Source organism: Peromyscus maniculatus, chromosome 22 (assembly GCF_049852395.1).
Source record: "Peromyscus maniculatus bairdii isolate BWxNUB_F1_BW_parent chromosome 22, HU_Pman_BW_mat_3.1, whole genome shotgun sequence".
Lineage (NCBI taxonomy): Eukaryota > Metazoa > Chordata > Mammalia > Rodentia > Cricetidae > Peromyscus > Peromyscus maniculatus.
This window is the reverse complement of record NC_134873.1, coordinates 48,275,147-48,290,759: the sequence shown is the minus strand read 5'-3', so window position 1 is coordinate 48,290,759 and position 15,613 is coordinate 48,275,147. Positions and strand designations below refer to the sequence as shown.

Here is a 15,613-nt window from a genome sequence, read left to right as displayed (position 1 = left end):
AAAAAAGAGGCCATAAATTTGAAGGAGAGTCGGGAGGAATAAATAGGAGGGTATGGAGGGAAGAAAGGGAAAGTGATGTAATCACATCATAATCTCAAAAACAATAATTTAAAAAGATAAAGCACAATACATAACAAAACGGCCAATTGATTAAGAATAAATAATAGTACTTATGCATCAGACATTAGAGCTTCTGAACATATGAAATACCTGAAGCAAAATTTGACAGAATTGGAGGGAAAAGTAGCAGAAGAGTAATAAAAAGAGTCCAGTGTTCTACATTTTCTTCTTGTAGCACTAGGAATTGAACTCATACATGTTACACAAATGCTCTACCATCAAGCTACACTCCAGCCTTCCTGTCCTACTTCCAGCAATGAATGGAACAAGAAAACCAGGCAGAAAACTGATCGGAAAATGATGTAAGTATTACCGTAGATGATGGGCCCAATAATGCCTCTAGACAAAAGCAGAATACACATTTTTCTCAAGAGAAAGAACATTCTTCAGGCACCGGGCGGTAGTGGCACACGCCTTTAATCCCAGCACTTGGGAGGCAGAGCCAGGTGGATCTCTGTGAGTTTGAGGCCAGCCTGGGCTACCAAGTGAGTTCCAGGAAAGGCACAAAGCTATGCAGAGAAACCCTGTCTCGAAAAACAAAACAAAAAAAACCAAAAAAAAAAACCAAAAAAAAAATCTTCAGGACAGATCATATGTTAAACCACAAAATAAGTCTTAATGGATTTAAAAAAAATATTTAAAATGAGTAAGCTGTCTTTTCTGCCTCTTGGGATTCATTCAAGTGCATCATTGCACCTGGAATAGACTCTCTTCTCCAATCACAATAGAATGAAATTAGAATCCAACAGAAAGAAGACTGGAAAATCCAAGCATATGTAGAAATTAAACAACATGCTCTTTGTGTATGCATATGTGTTGGGTGGGGCAGTGTGTTCATGTGTGTGCAGGCACATATGTGCATGCATCTGCATGTGAGCCCAAAAGACAAACTTGGGTGTCATTCCTCAGAACCGTCCACCTTGGGACTTTTTTAGTTTAACTGTAATTGTTATGTGTGTATACGATGTGTACTGCACCTACCCCACAGCATTATGTGGAAATCGGAGGAAAACTCGGTTCTTTCCTCTCACACTTATATCGCTTCTGGAGAGCAATCTCAGGGTTGTTAAGCCTGTATGGCAAGCGCTCGTTCTCACTGAGTCATCTGGCTGGCGCCACCTTGTTTGCTAAGACAGGGTCTCTCCCTGGGAACTAGGGGTTCACTGATTAGGCAAGGCTAATGGCTCACAAGCTCCCAGGGGGCTGGACAAGTGTGGGCTACCACAACCAGCCTTTTGCACATGGGTCCTTGTGGTGGTATTGTGTTTCCCAAAATATTGTGCTCCCTAATTAACTTATCTGGGGTCAGAGAACAGAACAGTCACTAGATACAGAGGCCAGAAAATGGTGGCACTCACGCCTTTAATCCTAGCCTTCTGGAGACATGGATCTCTGTGAGTTCAAGGCCACACTGGAAATAGCCAGGCATGGTGACTCATGCCTTTAATCCCAGGAAGTGAGGGCAGAAAGCAGAAAGGTATATAAGGCGTGAAGACCAGGAACTAGGCTAGTTAAGTGTTCAGGCTTTTGAGAAGCAGTTCAGCTGAGATCCATTTGGATGAGGACTCAGAGGCTTCCAGTCTGAGGAAACAGGATCAGCTGAGGAATTGGCAAGGTGAGGTGGCTGTGGCTTGTTCTGCTTCTCTGATCTTCCAGCATTGACCCCAATACCTAGCCTCGGGTTTGTTTCATTAATAAGACCCTCTAACAATTCGTGCTTCAGGTCCTCGTGTTTGTGTGGCAAGCACTTAACTTACTGAGCTGTCTTCTCAGTCCCTAACTAAAATTCTTAAACAACCAACAGGCCAAAAATGAAACCATAAGGACAAGTACAAAATATCTTGAGTCGAATGCAAATGAAACCACACCAAATTATATGAACGCAGCAGTGATAGAAGGAAAATTTATAGCTACAAATTCTTACATTGATAAAGAAGGTCCCAAAACAACAATCTTAATTTACACATTGGGAAATCAACTCACAGAACAAGACAAAAAAAAAAAAATAGCGATGAAAATGGAAATAAACAATTGAACTAGAAAAATGATAGAAGAAAACCATCAACAAAATAAAGAGTTGCTCTTTAGAAAGAGCAACAAAATTGATAAGTATTTAACTAGGGTGACTGAAAACAAAATGGAGACTCAATCAAAATGAAAGATGAGATATTACTTCTGGTTTTATAGAAATAGGATTATAGGAAGAATTGATGTGAACACATTCAGTAAACTAGAAGAAATGGGCAAATTTCTCAAAACACACAAGTGCCAGACTGAATAAGGAAGACATAGAAAATCTTAACATTTAAAATGAGCAAAGAGAGCTGGGCGGTGGTGGCACATGTCTTTAATCCCAGCACTCGGGAGGCAGAGGCAGGCGGATTTTTGTGAGTTCGAGGCCAGCCTGGGCTACAGAGTGAGTTCCAAGAAAGGCGCCAAAGCCACACAAAGAAACTGAATGAGCAAAGAGACTGTGACTTAGTAATCAAAAGCTCCCAACAAGTGTAAATAAAGTCTAGGACCGGATGGCTTCCTTGTTTTGTTTTGTTTCAGACAGGGTCTACTGTGCATCTCTGGTTGGCCTGAAACTCCCCACACAGACCAGGCTGGCTTCAAACTCACAGAGATTCACCTGACTCTACCTTTTGAGTTGTGGGATTAAAAGCGTGTGTCACCAGACCCAGCTCTAGCACACATTTAAAGCAGAATTGAGAGCGACATTCCTGAGCCCCACCACTGCCCCAACAATCAGGCAAAATAAAGAAATAAAAGGTATCTATATGGAAAAGGAAGAAGAAAAGTTATCTTCTCACAGTTAATATGATTTATATGTAGAGAAAGAACAAAATCCAAATGTTTTACACACACACACACACACACACACACACACGTAACACACGTACACACACACATACAAGTACATATACTCATTCACACATATACGCAAACACATGCACAAACGCATGCACATACACATGCATACGTGTGCACACATGGGCACACACACATGCACACAAAAACACAGGCACACACACACTATAATCTCTAAGAATTAAACCCATGCAGCGAAGCTGAAGATACAAGAAGCAAAACTCAGCTGTCCTACTCATTGGTGATGAGACATGTAAAAGGCAAACAGTAAAAACAGGTTCCATATCTAACAGTGGGTCAAAGAATGATGTAAAGATTAATTTAAGGAGTTTAATGACTTGTATCCTGAGAGCGCTGACCTGCTCTGCTTCTGACCCGTGTTACTTCACTCCTCCTTAGGCAACCTGGTGTCCCCCACTCCCAGGAAGCCACCACATTGGTGGTGAACTTAGCGTGGACATCTGATTGCTGTGAAGCACTGTGATCCAAAACTCCCAGACTCAAGTGATCCTCCTGCCTCAGCCTCCCAAGTAGCTGGAACTATAGGCATGAGCCACTGTGCCTGGTGATTTGTATCCTTATGCATTGTTCAAAGAGTATAAAGAAGACAGAAAAGAAATCCATCATACGCTTATAGATTTGAATGGATTTTTCTCCAAAGAAAATCATACCAAAAGATAACCAAAGCTCAAATGAAATATCACTTAACACCCACTAAAATAGGACAGATAGATGTTGACAAATTAAGGAAATAAATCTTTTGCCTTCCTTTATGGATGTAAAATTAGTGCAGATAGAGCAGAAAACTTTAAGCTGGTTCCTTAAAAAAATTAAAGATCAGATTACAAGACGATCTACAAATTTTGGTATAGACTCAAAAAACCATTTGAAGTAAGCTCTTATACATGCCCTGGTCACATGACAGAGAAGTCATTCTGGAACTGAGCTGGAAGCTTCCTCTGCCCTGGATAGTGTTCAGATTGCTGGAAAGTGCTATGCAGATGCTGGGTGAGAAGTGCCATTAACCGTTTTTCTCAGCTGTGAACCCTTCCGTGCAATAATAACTACTGGCCAGGCAAAATATACTCACTAATGCAATACTGGCAAGTCTGTTAGGAGGGTGACCAACCTGCTTTCTGACTGGAGTTGAAGCCTGCTCCACAAGAGGTAATTCACATCTGGTACTATATATCCAGCCAAAAGTCTGTGGCTGAAAAGGTCATAGTTCCGAGTGAGGAAGCTACTACTGTCATTTTGCTAACTGGACACGACATGGCTGTCAAACTGCCCTCTAAATAACTATGTTTATGACAATAGACTAATGGGATTGCCAGCTGTGGTCGGCAAAGTTACTTTTTGCAGTGGCCAGCAGCAACTTCAGAGACCCACAACTGTCCAGGTGTTGAGAATAAGCACCCGCTGAATGCTCAGCAATAAATGGGGCATCTGTATTATAACCCCTCAATGGCTCTGGAACAATCACAAAAAGGCTGGGAAGAATGTAAGAGCTAGAAGAACGGGATTACGGTGTGGAATGCTGACTACCAGGCATTGCATGGCTGTTGGACTCTTGAATTTACAGGTGTTCTGCAAGACCTGCATCAGAGTAGGCATGTCAACATCCTGTCATGGAGTGGGGGGAAGTTCCTGAGGCCCTCTCCCTCTCTGAGAATTTATATATTGGTGATGTTTGATGGGGGAAATATTTCCTTCAATTGTACAGTCACTGGTAAGGTGTCCATGTAAACAAACCCTCCTTATTTTCCTAGAGTAACCATAATGAAACTGATTGAGTCATTAAAAAAAAAAAAGACATGAAATAGAAGAGGGGAGCTAGCTGAGAAAAAGGGATCAGAGGGAGTAAACGGGAAACTAGAGGGCAGGATTGAAATACATTGAACATATGAATGAAACCCATTATGGTGTATCACTGATATATGCTAATAAGACATTAAGAAGTAGCAGCTAAAAGAGCATTTGCACCCACGTGCATAGTGGAATTACAACAGCTCAGACACAGAAGAGACCCAAATTATCCACTGACACATGAATGCATAGGTGAAATGTGATTCATACACAAAGTGAGGTATAATCCGGCCTTACAAAATAAGAAAGGATATTTTGATATATGCTTACATGAACCTTTGACGACATAATGCTAAGTGAAAGAAGCGGTCGGAAAAGACAGCTACTAAAAATTCTGCTTATATGAACCACTGAATTAGCCAAAGTCACAGAAAGTAGAAGGCTAGGAGACAGGAAGAGGACCGGGGAGTTAATTATTCAGTGGGTATAGAACTTCAGGTTTACAAGAGGAAGAGGGCTGTGGGAATGATGGTGGCGTTAGTCCTTTAACACCGTGGATGTATTTAATACCTCTGAACTACACCCCTCAAAACTGTTTCAATGATACACTTCATGTTCATTGCAAGTAATAAATTTAAAACTAAAATAAAATTTTAATATATTAAGACAAATAGAAACCCCTGCACGTAAAAATGACATTTCAGTCTAATGATGGCAGTTGGGTTTCGTTTTACTGTGATAAATAACTGAAAATAACACAAGTACCCTTTTATGAACAAAGTCTAATTATATTTTATAATATAAGTATTATAAAAATATATTTTATAATATAAATATTATAATTTATATTAATAATATAAACATTATAAAATATATAAATAAATATAAAATATATAAAAAATAAATAATATAAAAATATACAAAATAAATATAAAATCTATAAATGTTTTAGTTGCTTACATTATCTCTCTACTCATTACTGTTTTTGAGAGTACTTATGTAACTTTTGCTTACTGAAAAAGAATAAAAAATACTTTAAAAATACAGTTTTGAGAGGCCAATATATATACTTTTTATCTCAGACTCCATGGCTCTTTGAGTTCCCAGATTTGTGCATGTACAAACATATAATTAAATTATTAATTAAAATTTCTGGGCTGGTGAGACGGCTCAACAGGGGAAGGCACTTGCCACCAAACGTGATGACCTGAGCTTGGCATCTGGGACCTAGAGGGAGAGAGAATCATCTCCTAAAGGCTTCGTCTGGCCTCCACACATCCACCATAGCATGCATAGGCACCCCCCAAATAAAGAAATGTAACTAAAAATCTGGGTTCTAAACAAGCTACATTTTCCACTATAGCACTGTTCACTTCATTTAATTCTTGTGTTAATGAAAACTTTGTCGGTGTGATGTCTGCGTGGGAAATTTGACAAGTAAAAGCTGATATGAATGAAACTATATAAATCAACAATCAGCATAACTACAGATTATATACGAATACCATCTCTAGTGATTAGCATGAAAGGAAGGTCTGTACTGTAAGGATGCACTACAGTCAGGTAACTTACACACGAAAACTTAGTGTCATTTTCAGACCACAGTATATATAAGTCACAGTATATATAAGTCACTGAGAAAGTCAGGACTAGCCAATCTCTAAACTGTCATCTGAAACATGAAATCATCTTTGGCTTCCACATTCTAATAATGTCTATAAACTTTCAAAACCACACACTAGTCCATTTAGACTACAGTACGGAAATCTCTTTCCCCCCCACTTCAGCAGAACTGTGAGAAGAGACTTCCAAGAGCAGTGAGCATTGCTTTCTAGGGACTTTGGAGACTGACTGATGGCTCGGGAAATTTCTGATTTGAGCTGCCCTGGTTAGAGAAAGGAAAATCTAGGTGACCTCATTCCAGTCATTTCAATGGGTGGAGGTCGATCTTCTTTTGGAGGCAAAGCAGCAAAGCCTTCTTCTTCAAAGGGGCGTGAGGTGACTTCAAGATTTAAGCTATTGACATTTTTATACACTGGAGAAAAGCCGTCCTTGGGGAGGTTGGTGGAAGTTATACTCTGCAGCAGATGCTGCTTCAGGTCACTTGGAGAGAAGTTTGTACTGTGACTATGAGGCCTGAGGTGAAGGGCATCTTCCGAATCCTTCGTTAGCTGGCCATGTTCTCGGCCATCAGCAACTGATACATTTACTTGACTGGAAGAAGACATAACCGTTGGAAGAGAAAAGGGAGATGATGTTAGGCTCGGTGGGTAAGACGGTCTGTCAGCAGTCCAATAGCGCGCAGAAACGGCTTTTGTTTCCAAGTTGGGAAAGCACTTACTGCCATGTTCCGGTTCAGAGAAGCTTATGCGTTTTTGAGTATCGGGAAAGCCTTGCATTTCCTTTGCATGGAGCAGGTTCAGGCTACATTGCGGAGTCTCATAGAGAGTGTTACTTCTGTAAAAAGAAACTACACTTAGCTTGCAGGATGAAAAATGTCTCCGAGATCGGATGGTACCAACTCGCTCTGAAGATCTTGTGGGGCTGGAAGGTATGTCTTCCTGAGAGTCAAAGTTAACTCGGCTCTGCTGTCTCCATTTCCTCCGCAGTCTTGCCAGTAAATTATGCCTTCCGCACGCGAAGAATGAGCGGCTGGACGAACCTGACGAAGAAGAAAATTTTCGACTTATCTTACTTGTGGAGGAAGGATGACATGTTATGAAGTTCAGAGCTCTTTTCGGTTGTAAAATACAAGAGGATCCATGAGGCTGGTGTTGTGGAGGAACTAGATGTTCAGGACAATTTCGTGGTAAGCTCTGGTCCTCTTTCCAGCAGCTAGAGTGAAAATAAAGGGCCAAATGAGGGAGAAAAAGCAAACAGGCAGCCGAATGGGGGCCTCTCAAGCTTCCGGAAGAGTCATTTCTACCATACCAGTGGCAAACAACAGCTAACTAGAAAAATGGGGTGGCTAAGGTTAGTGGCCACGCAGATGTACCCCAAAGAATGCGTAAATAGGTAGACTATCTCCCTACAGGAGTCTGCCCACTCTGGTAAAGCTTAGGGTTCGGGAGAGTGAAAGACTTGGGGGCGTAGGCAGAAAGAAAAATAAAAGGAAACACAAAATAAGTCCCCAGAATTAGAACTTACACACACACACACACACACACACACACACACACACACACACACACACTATCCTTTTGAGACTATTCAACTATCATATTTAAGGGAATTAACTAAAACCAACCTATATCCCCTTGGCTAATTACATTTTAACATATCTGCCATGGATGAAGCAAAAATCTCCCTGGGGTACGAGGATGCTTCAACTCAACACAGAGTTCTCAAGTTACTGTGCGGGACCTAAAGGCAGCGCTAGCCTGGGTTTCTGAGTCCTTTCAGCATTCTTTAGCGCACAACACATGAAACACTTGAAGTGTTTTTTTGTTTTATTTTGCTTTGTCTTTAAGGCATACCTTAAACATTTTCCCATACTGAATTTAATCCAAAGTAAGTCCTTCCCTTCTAGGCCATCATTCATAAGACGTAAAATGCCCTGTGTAGGTGGAACAGGTCAGAAAACTGGATACTTGAGCTGCATGTGGGACTACCATGGCAACCGCACAGAATATGATCACGGGAGAGTCTAGAACCTAATGACACTGGTTTAGAATAAAACTGTTCTGTGGCTCACCTTTCTGAAGAGCTGAGGTTTCCGTGGCTATGGAATGCGCATTCTGAGTTCAGTATGTTCAAGGAGGCAGCGGAGAAATTGAGGGATTAAAAACGCACTTGAACAAAGGCAATAATAATGTACATGACCTCTGCACAGTTCTTTCCTTGGGACGGCCTCTCCCCAGCAATCATACATCCTTGGTCTCTTAATCCTTCCTTCTTTCACTTGAATATCTTTTGCCCAGTGTCTTTCCATCCAGAGAAGTGGTGAGGGGTGAGGTGACAAGCATTTGTACGGATGAAATGGGGAAGAAACGCTTAAGGAATAGCAAAGGTCATGCCCCTCAGTCTGTCCACAACGGCAGGGAAGCACACGACTCTGACGTCTGGCCCACAGGCACAGGTTAAGGAGATCTGCTATGTTTGTGATCCTTTATGCTTTATTATCCTTTGGACAACTTATACTCATCAACTGTAGGTTTAGCAGGGTTATAAGAAAAGAGCCTTTTCCCCATCTCAGGGGAGAGTAGTCTCTAAAGTATGTGTATATCCACTTAGGACACGGAACTCCCCTGCCAATGCTTTCATTTGGTGCTCAATATCCTGCTCTACTCCAACACCCCCTTTAGTCAATGTCTCCTTCTGGAGACCGCTCCAGGAAGCCCTTGAACAGATTCCTTACAAGAGGCCTACGGGTCTCGGTTTCCAACACACCACTGTCAGATCTGTGATGTGACTCTAGTCTCCATGCAAATCAAAACGGGTAACCCCTTACAGAAGACGTGGGATTCCCAGGTCGGCAACAAGAGACATAATTTAACTCATCACAGCAAGCAGTGTGATCACCAGACTCTTTGGGATGGCCCTTCTCGGCCCACTGCCCCGGGGCAATGCAGGGGGCCCCAGGACACCTGTATTTGCTGCAGATCGTGTTATAGGAAGGAAACATAGCTTTAAGGAACCCGCCATCTTTAATCTACTCGCCACCTGTTTTTGTCAAGTTTTTTCAGTCCCAGCCACTCCCACGCTGTCTGCAGTTACTTTCCCCGCTCCGGTGGTAGAGCTTGGTAGATCAGACAGATCCTGTATGTCTTCAATTCCTAAAATCTCTGCAGAAAAAAAAAATGCCCTGCCCCCGTTCTAGTGCATTTGATACATTTAATCCTCTCCTTCATGGTGCTAGGGACCCAACCCAGGCCCTTGCAATTGCTGGGCAGGTGCTCCCAAACACTAAGCTGCATCCTCAGGCCCGTTTCCCTTCTAACTGATAAAATAATTCTTTACAGAATTCACGACGGATTAGACAGGGTGCAAAGCACCTGCCTATATCATCTCAACTGCGGCTAGAGACAGCAAGACACATACATTATTAACCACATTTTAATGAAAGTTATTTCACTTGTTATTACTGTATGTGTGTCTGGGGGTGGGTGGGGTGCAAGCCATGGCATTTGTGCCATTCATGTGGAGGTCACAGGACCATGTTTGGGGGTCAGTTCTCTCCTTCCACCTCGGGTTCCAGGGATGGAACACAGGTTGTCGGGCTTGTGTGGCAAAGGCTCTTACCCTCTGAGCCACTTCACTGGCCTCAAGCACATTTTAAGAAAAGAATTTGGGTTTGGGGAGCTGACGTCATCTACGCAGTCGAAGCTGAGAATGGATGCATTCTTGGGACGGAACGATGAAAGAAAGCGTGGGGTCTCATTGCCGCTCTGGAAACCTCATTCTCCCCCGGCTTCTCTGACCTCTGCCGGTTTGTTCTGAGGTGGGGTGGTCCCGTTTTATTCTCCCACCTCAACACACACTTGTTTGACCAGTTTTCAGCGTCCTTTGCAGGCTTACTTGCCGCCGTCCACTCCGGTCCTACTGGTTCCAGAAGGCTATGCGTACCACCCTCTCTTCTCTTCCCACACCACACGTCTACTTGAGCAACAACACCCATTCCTACAGAAGCTGGGCTTCGCAAGCATGCTAGTGGGATGGTCAGCAGTGGAGTAACTTCTCAGCTCTGTAGCAGTCTCTTTCGCAGCTGCAATGAGTTAAATGCTCACACGGGCAATGGCTTCGGGCTCCCAGCATGCCCTTGTCCTTGCCAGGAGGGCCTAGGCCCCGATGGCACAGGACGCTGAGCACTTGAAAGGTCTTGTGTGGTTCTTCACCTCTGGGGCTGTGGTTATAATGACGGGGAGCATTCCTCTTCAACATCCTGCCTCATCGTAAGGAAAAACGGTTGGGTCTACAAGACTGTTTCATTCTCAGCTGTGCCCCCAGAGTTCCAACAGTGCCTGGTGCGGAGTAGACACACAGTCAGGGACTAAGAGGGACTTCGGCTGTATTCCCATTTTTTTTCTCTCTAGCCTCCTCCCTTCTCCCTCTCTTGTTCTCCCTGCCCCCTTCATGGAAGTGAAGATCTATTTGCAAACATCTTATGAAAATATGCTCAATGTTGCTAATGGTCAGGGAAATACAAATTTGGAAATTATTAGTGAACATTTCATCTTCATCAATTTGCCTAAAATTTAAGAGTCCGACACTACAAGTATTAACATGGGACAATAAGCATTCTCATGCAGTCAGGTTTGTGAACCGGAAGTACTTTAAAGACTTATTAATATGCATATAAGTAATACATGCAGTCTCTAAGTCATCACTTCAAATGCACGCTTTATAGAACTTCTTCCACATTTCCCTTTGGAATGGGGAGGGCATTCACTGAAGCGTTGTTTATAGGAGCAAACAAATGGTGACCTCACCACTAATAAGGAATACCTATATCCTGTTGTGGGATATTTTGATTGCACTCTGACACTCCATAGACTGCCAATAAAGTTGACCTTGAATCAGAAGGCAGAGCTAACTACTAGCTGATCAGAATTAGTCATAGAAGTTTTGACTATGGACATATAGAGAGACACAGGAAGTAGTAGGGAGGGGCTTAGGCCCTTTTGGATCAAGGAATGAGAGAGAGAGAGAGAGAGAGAGAGAGAGAGAGAGAGAGAGAGAGAGAGAGAGAGAGAGAAGGTCACTGGTGGCTTCTCCACAGCTTCTCTGCTCAATCAGATTTCTATCCTGGTATCTGATTCTTGTGTTTTATTTATTAAATAGAATAATATGAATAATTGCTTAAATATCCCATCAATGGAATGCAGTACCACATTTAAAAAGCATGTTTACAAGCACCAACATGGAAAAGCCTCAAAACAGAAAAAAAAAAGTATTAAAGCAAAAAGAGCTACCAAAACAATACACCACATAATGTCATTTCTATACATTATAGGAACAAAACACCATTTATTCCTTGTATATAGGAACACATACATGTAGAAGAAGCATTGAAACCATCAAAGATTGCATGCTGACTAAGGCAATGGCTGTCTCCTAAAGAAAAGATTTCAATCACAATACTGCATTTTTAATAGATCTGAAAAAAATCATTTTCAAACTGTAACAACTTTGAGGGTTACAAGAAGGCTGTTATAGTCTGCATCTGAGTCTTTGCCTGGAAGCCTAGACGTGAATGTCAACAGGAGGAGATAACTGGAAGAATACAAGTACCAAAACCAACAACAAAACACAACAAACAACCCCCACAGCCCCAAACAGCAAGGTCTGTATTTCAGCTCACCAAGTTAAAGGGTTCCCCAGCAGACTCCGCAAGCTGGGGCCAGTCAGTGGCCCCACGCTCACTACCATTTTGTTATTCCCCAGTTGGCGCAATCTAGCTGGCATAGGCCTTTCCTAGACTGGTTTTCTCCTGGGGTCTCTGGAATGCTTGTGGTGACTAAAGAAGGCCTGGCAGCAGGCAAGCTGGTTGAGATCAGCCAAGTTCCAAAGGGAGGGAGAAGGCCTAGGGAGGTGGCTAGCGTACAGGTATTTATCGACAAAGACATGATACTTGTAGCTGTTAAAAAATAATTTAATTAAATGGGTTTTTTTTTTGTTCTGCTTTGAAAAAAAAACTTCTCTAAAGTAGTGTTAAATAGGAAAGGTTTTCTCCTGTTTGTTTGGTTTAGTGGCACTTCCTACAGTCTGGTCCGTCAGTAGGACGGCGGTATTGCATCTAACCTTGCATGTTATTGCTAACAAAAACACCCATGACCAAGCAAGAAGAGGTACTGTGGCACTGTCTCTGTCTTAAAGTTCGGCTACATCCATACCAGGCACGTCATTCATAGTTTTCACAAATCTTCCTTGAACCCATATTCATTGTGCCAATATCTGGAGTTTCATTAAATCTTGGGATTGTCTTTTTATCTGTCCTAAACCGAACAAGGGCTGCTTCCCTTTCTAGAACTTTAGACTTTCCTGAGCAACCAGACTTAGATTCATCGACAGAAGATTTTTAAGAATACAGACCACTCACTGCTTTAGCCTGTACGCCTCCATCAGGCTTCAGGAGCTCCTCCCACCCTCTAGCTCTAACGTGTCCTCTCTGGGAAGGGACTGCTCAACCCTCACCCAGCATCCCCGATGAAAGATGTCCATGCAGGCAGGATAACCACGGGTTGGTCTTCTGTACCGCTCAGCGATGCCCCATATTGTGGCAGATTTCTGATCACTATTAGAGTACTTAGTTGTTCTTACCCATTCTCATGGAACTTCCCAGGTCTGTCTTCTGATTCACACTTCCCAATGAACCTAGGATGCTTTCTAAACATCCCACCTGCCCATTTTAAAACTAGTCTGGGACATCTTGTTACTGTTCAGGAACACCAAGTTCTTAGAACACCTGGTCATTCACCCCGGCATCTGTGGCTTTTCTCTACCAAAAGAACTTCATAGTCATTCTTCCGACATACAAGAGACGCTTGACAATTCTGGACCTAGCATCGATATCTAAGATGACTTCAGACGCCACCTCCCAATTCCACAGTATGCAACTCACTCACTCAGCTAAGACATTCTTCCTGGCACCCACTCTGCGAAAGCACAGAGGTAAGGTGTCATGAAGACAACAAGGTCCCCACCCTCAAGGATGCCAGGCTTGATCACATTCAGTACGGATCCTTAAACAACAATATACAAGAACCTGGCTGTTTTGTTCTTCAAAAAGACTACCCAGGGCCGATGTTTTAAACCCACAGATTATTGGTTTCCCAACTAAGGGAATACTTGTTTTTCATGCTGGGATTCAGGATATTAACCCATGTAGGGATGCAACAGGATCACTTCTAAATCCTGTAAGCTTTCTAGACCTGCAATAAAGTTCAGCAGCTATTAGTTCCATGTGGTACATTTAATGACATGAAATAAGATTAGAACTACAATGAGTTAAAATTACCAGTTCCTTTCCTCAGCTGTACCAGTCCACATTTGAGGTGCTTAAGAGTCACACAGGGCCAGTGGCTCCTATGCTGGGCAGCACAGATACAGTCACCTTCTAACATCACAGCAAGTTCTACTGAGCCACACTGTCTAGGGAGTTTCTATATAAAAACCGCACATTGATCACATTATAAAATAGGTTAAAAAAATAAAATAGGTTATCCATCTTGGCAAATGATGATTGTCTTCCCCAACCCTTACATGATGCCACTTACTACTGGTTATTTTTAATAATCACGTTAGAAAATAAGTTAGCTATTCTGGAAAATAACGACTGTCTTCCTCAACTCTTAACAGGACATCATTTTATATCTATCTATCATCTATCTCTATATCTATCTATCTATCTATCTATCTATCTATCTATCTATCTATCTATCCCTTTTGTCAATGTGATCTAAGCTTTCTAAAATATCAATAATATTTAATACTTTAATTATAATCTAAGGCAAAGCAATCATTGCTTTCATTTCCTTTCAGAGCAGAGCATATGCGTGAGCAGCTATCTACGCAACAGCAATAACGTGAGGGATAACCAGGCCGATACGGGAAGCATCAGGGACACTCACCCTCCTTCACTTTCTGCCTCCTCTGAACTATTACTTGTTGCTGCACGTTGAACCGTCGTCAACCTTTTTTTCCTGGCTCGGTGCTGCGGACTGATCTTGTGACCTGCTGCCTTCCCTCCAAGTTCATCTTGTAGATATTCCTCCAGCTTTGGAATCGTTTCTTTAAGGAATCTGATTTCCTCCTTAAGTTCTTCCATGTTGGTCAGTAATTCGTTTAACTTTTCCAGTATCTGAAGCTGCCTTCTCTGAAAGACCACGGATGTTCCTTGTTCACTGGGCGTTTCATCTCGCCAAGTTAGTGAATCGAATTTCTTACCCAGAGAAAGAAATCTAGGCAAATGAATTGTTGTCCTTGGCTTACGGACCTTGTGGTACCATAAGGCCAGCAAGCTGATTCCGGCAGTTCCCACCATGATACCAAGGATCAGTTCTTTGTTTGTGGAATGACGCATTTCTTGGCTTTATATTCTAAAATAAAAAAAAAAGTAAAACTGTAAATAAACAATGTTTCTCTGTCCAGGATAAAAATATTGATGCTTTTTCAATTTGTCAAAAGCCTGACAAATCATAAGTTAACCCACACTATGAGCAAGTGCCTCTTTAACTCATACCTCAAGAGAAATATTTGCTCAAGGCTATTACTGAAGTCTAGTGTGAAATACTGACTTTAATTCTGAATTTATACTCTCTACAATCAATCTGAAGTTCACCCTTTAATTACACCTTAAAGGGCTAGATAAATAGAAGCAAAAGTATCATCAGCTTGAGAGAAGTATTGAAGAGTTCAAGGTGTCCTAATTTGTGATTCTGTGTGCAATTAATGTGCTGGATTTCTTATCACGGCTCATCATTAAAGGCTGAGATGATGCTCTTTTTGAGCATCTTGATCACATTGGGACTAGTCATCAGTGATTAATGATGGTTTTTAAATCTCAGGGCTCAGAGATAGAAACATAAACAGCGCTTTGATAAGTTCGTAACTCACCTCCTCTCTGTTACATTCAACATAGAAAGCCAGTAAGACCCATGTAGGTTTCATCTTTCTTCTGACCCAGAATTCCTTTGCTTCTGACATTTCCACTTATATCTGAGACCTTTTTATTTTAAATTATCACTTTTTAAAAGTAACTTTTAAACCATTTCTTTGACTCCGTTTTTTCTCCATCTTTCATTTTTTTTCTTCTTCATGGAAGGCACAAAATATAGCCTACCTCATTGTATATCAACTCAGCTACTCTGATGAGAAG

General features: G+C 41.9%; 1 protein-coding gene across 8 annotated transcripts in view; it reads right to left on the bottom strand.

Annotated features, from left to right (window-relative positions):
* Positions 1–15,613, bottom strand: part of Rmdn2 (regulator of microtubule dynamics 2) — a 60,060-nt gene that overhangs the window by 38,515 nt on the left and 5,932 nt on the right. For 3 of the 8 annotated variants that reach the window (XM_042267356.2, XM_076559238.1, XM_042267354.2), the window contains exon 2: positions 14,367–14,834. In XM_042267356.2, the coding sequence (XP_042123290.1) occupies positions 14,367–14,818 (452 nt within the window). In that variant the 5' untranslated portion in view covers positions 14,819–14,834. Of the gene's footprint in view, positions 1–6,711; positions 7,633–8,273; positions 8,481–14,366; positions 14,835–15,613 lie in introns of those variants that run through there. The other 5 variants (XM_016006808.3, XM_076559236.1, XM_042267353.2 and 2 more) reach the window with 5 other exon arrangements.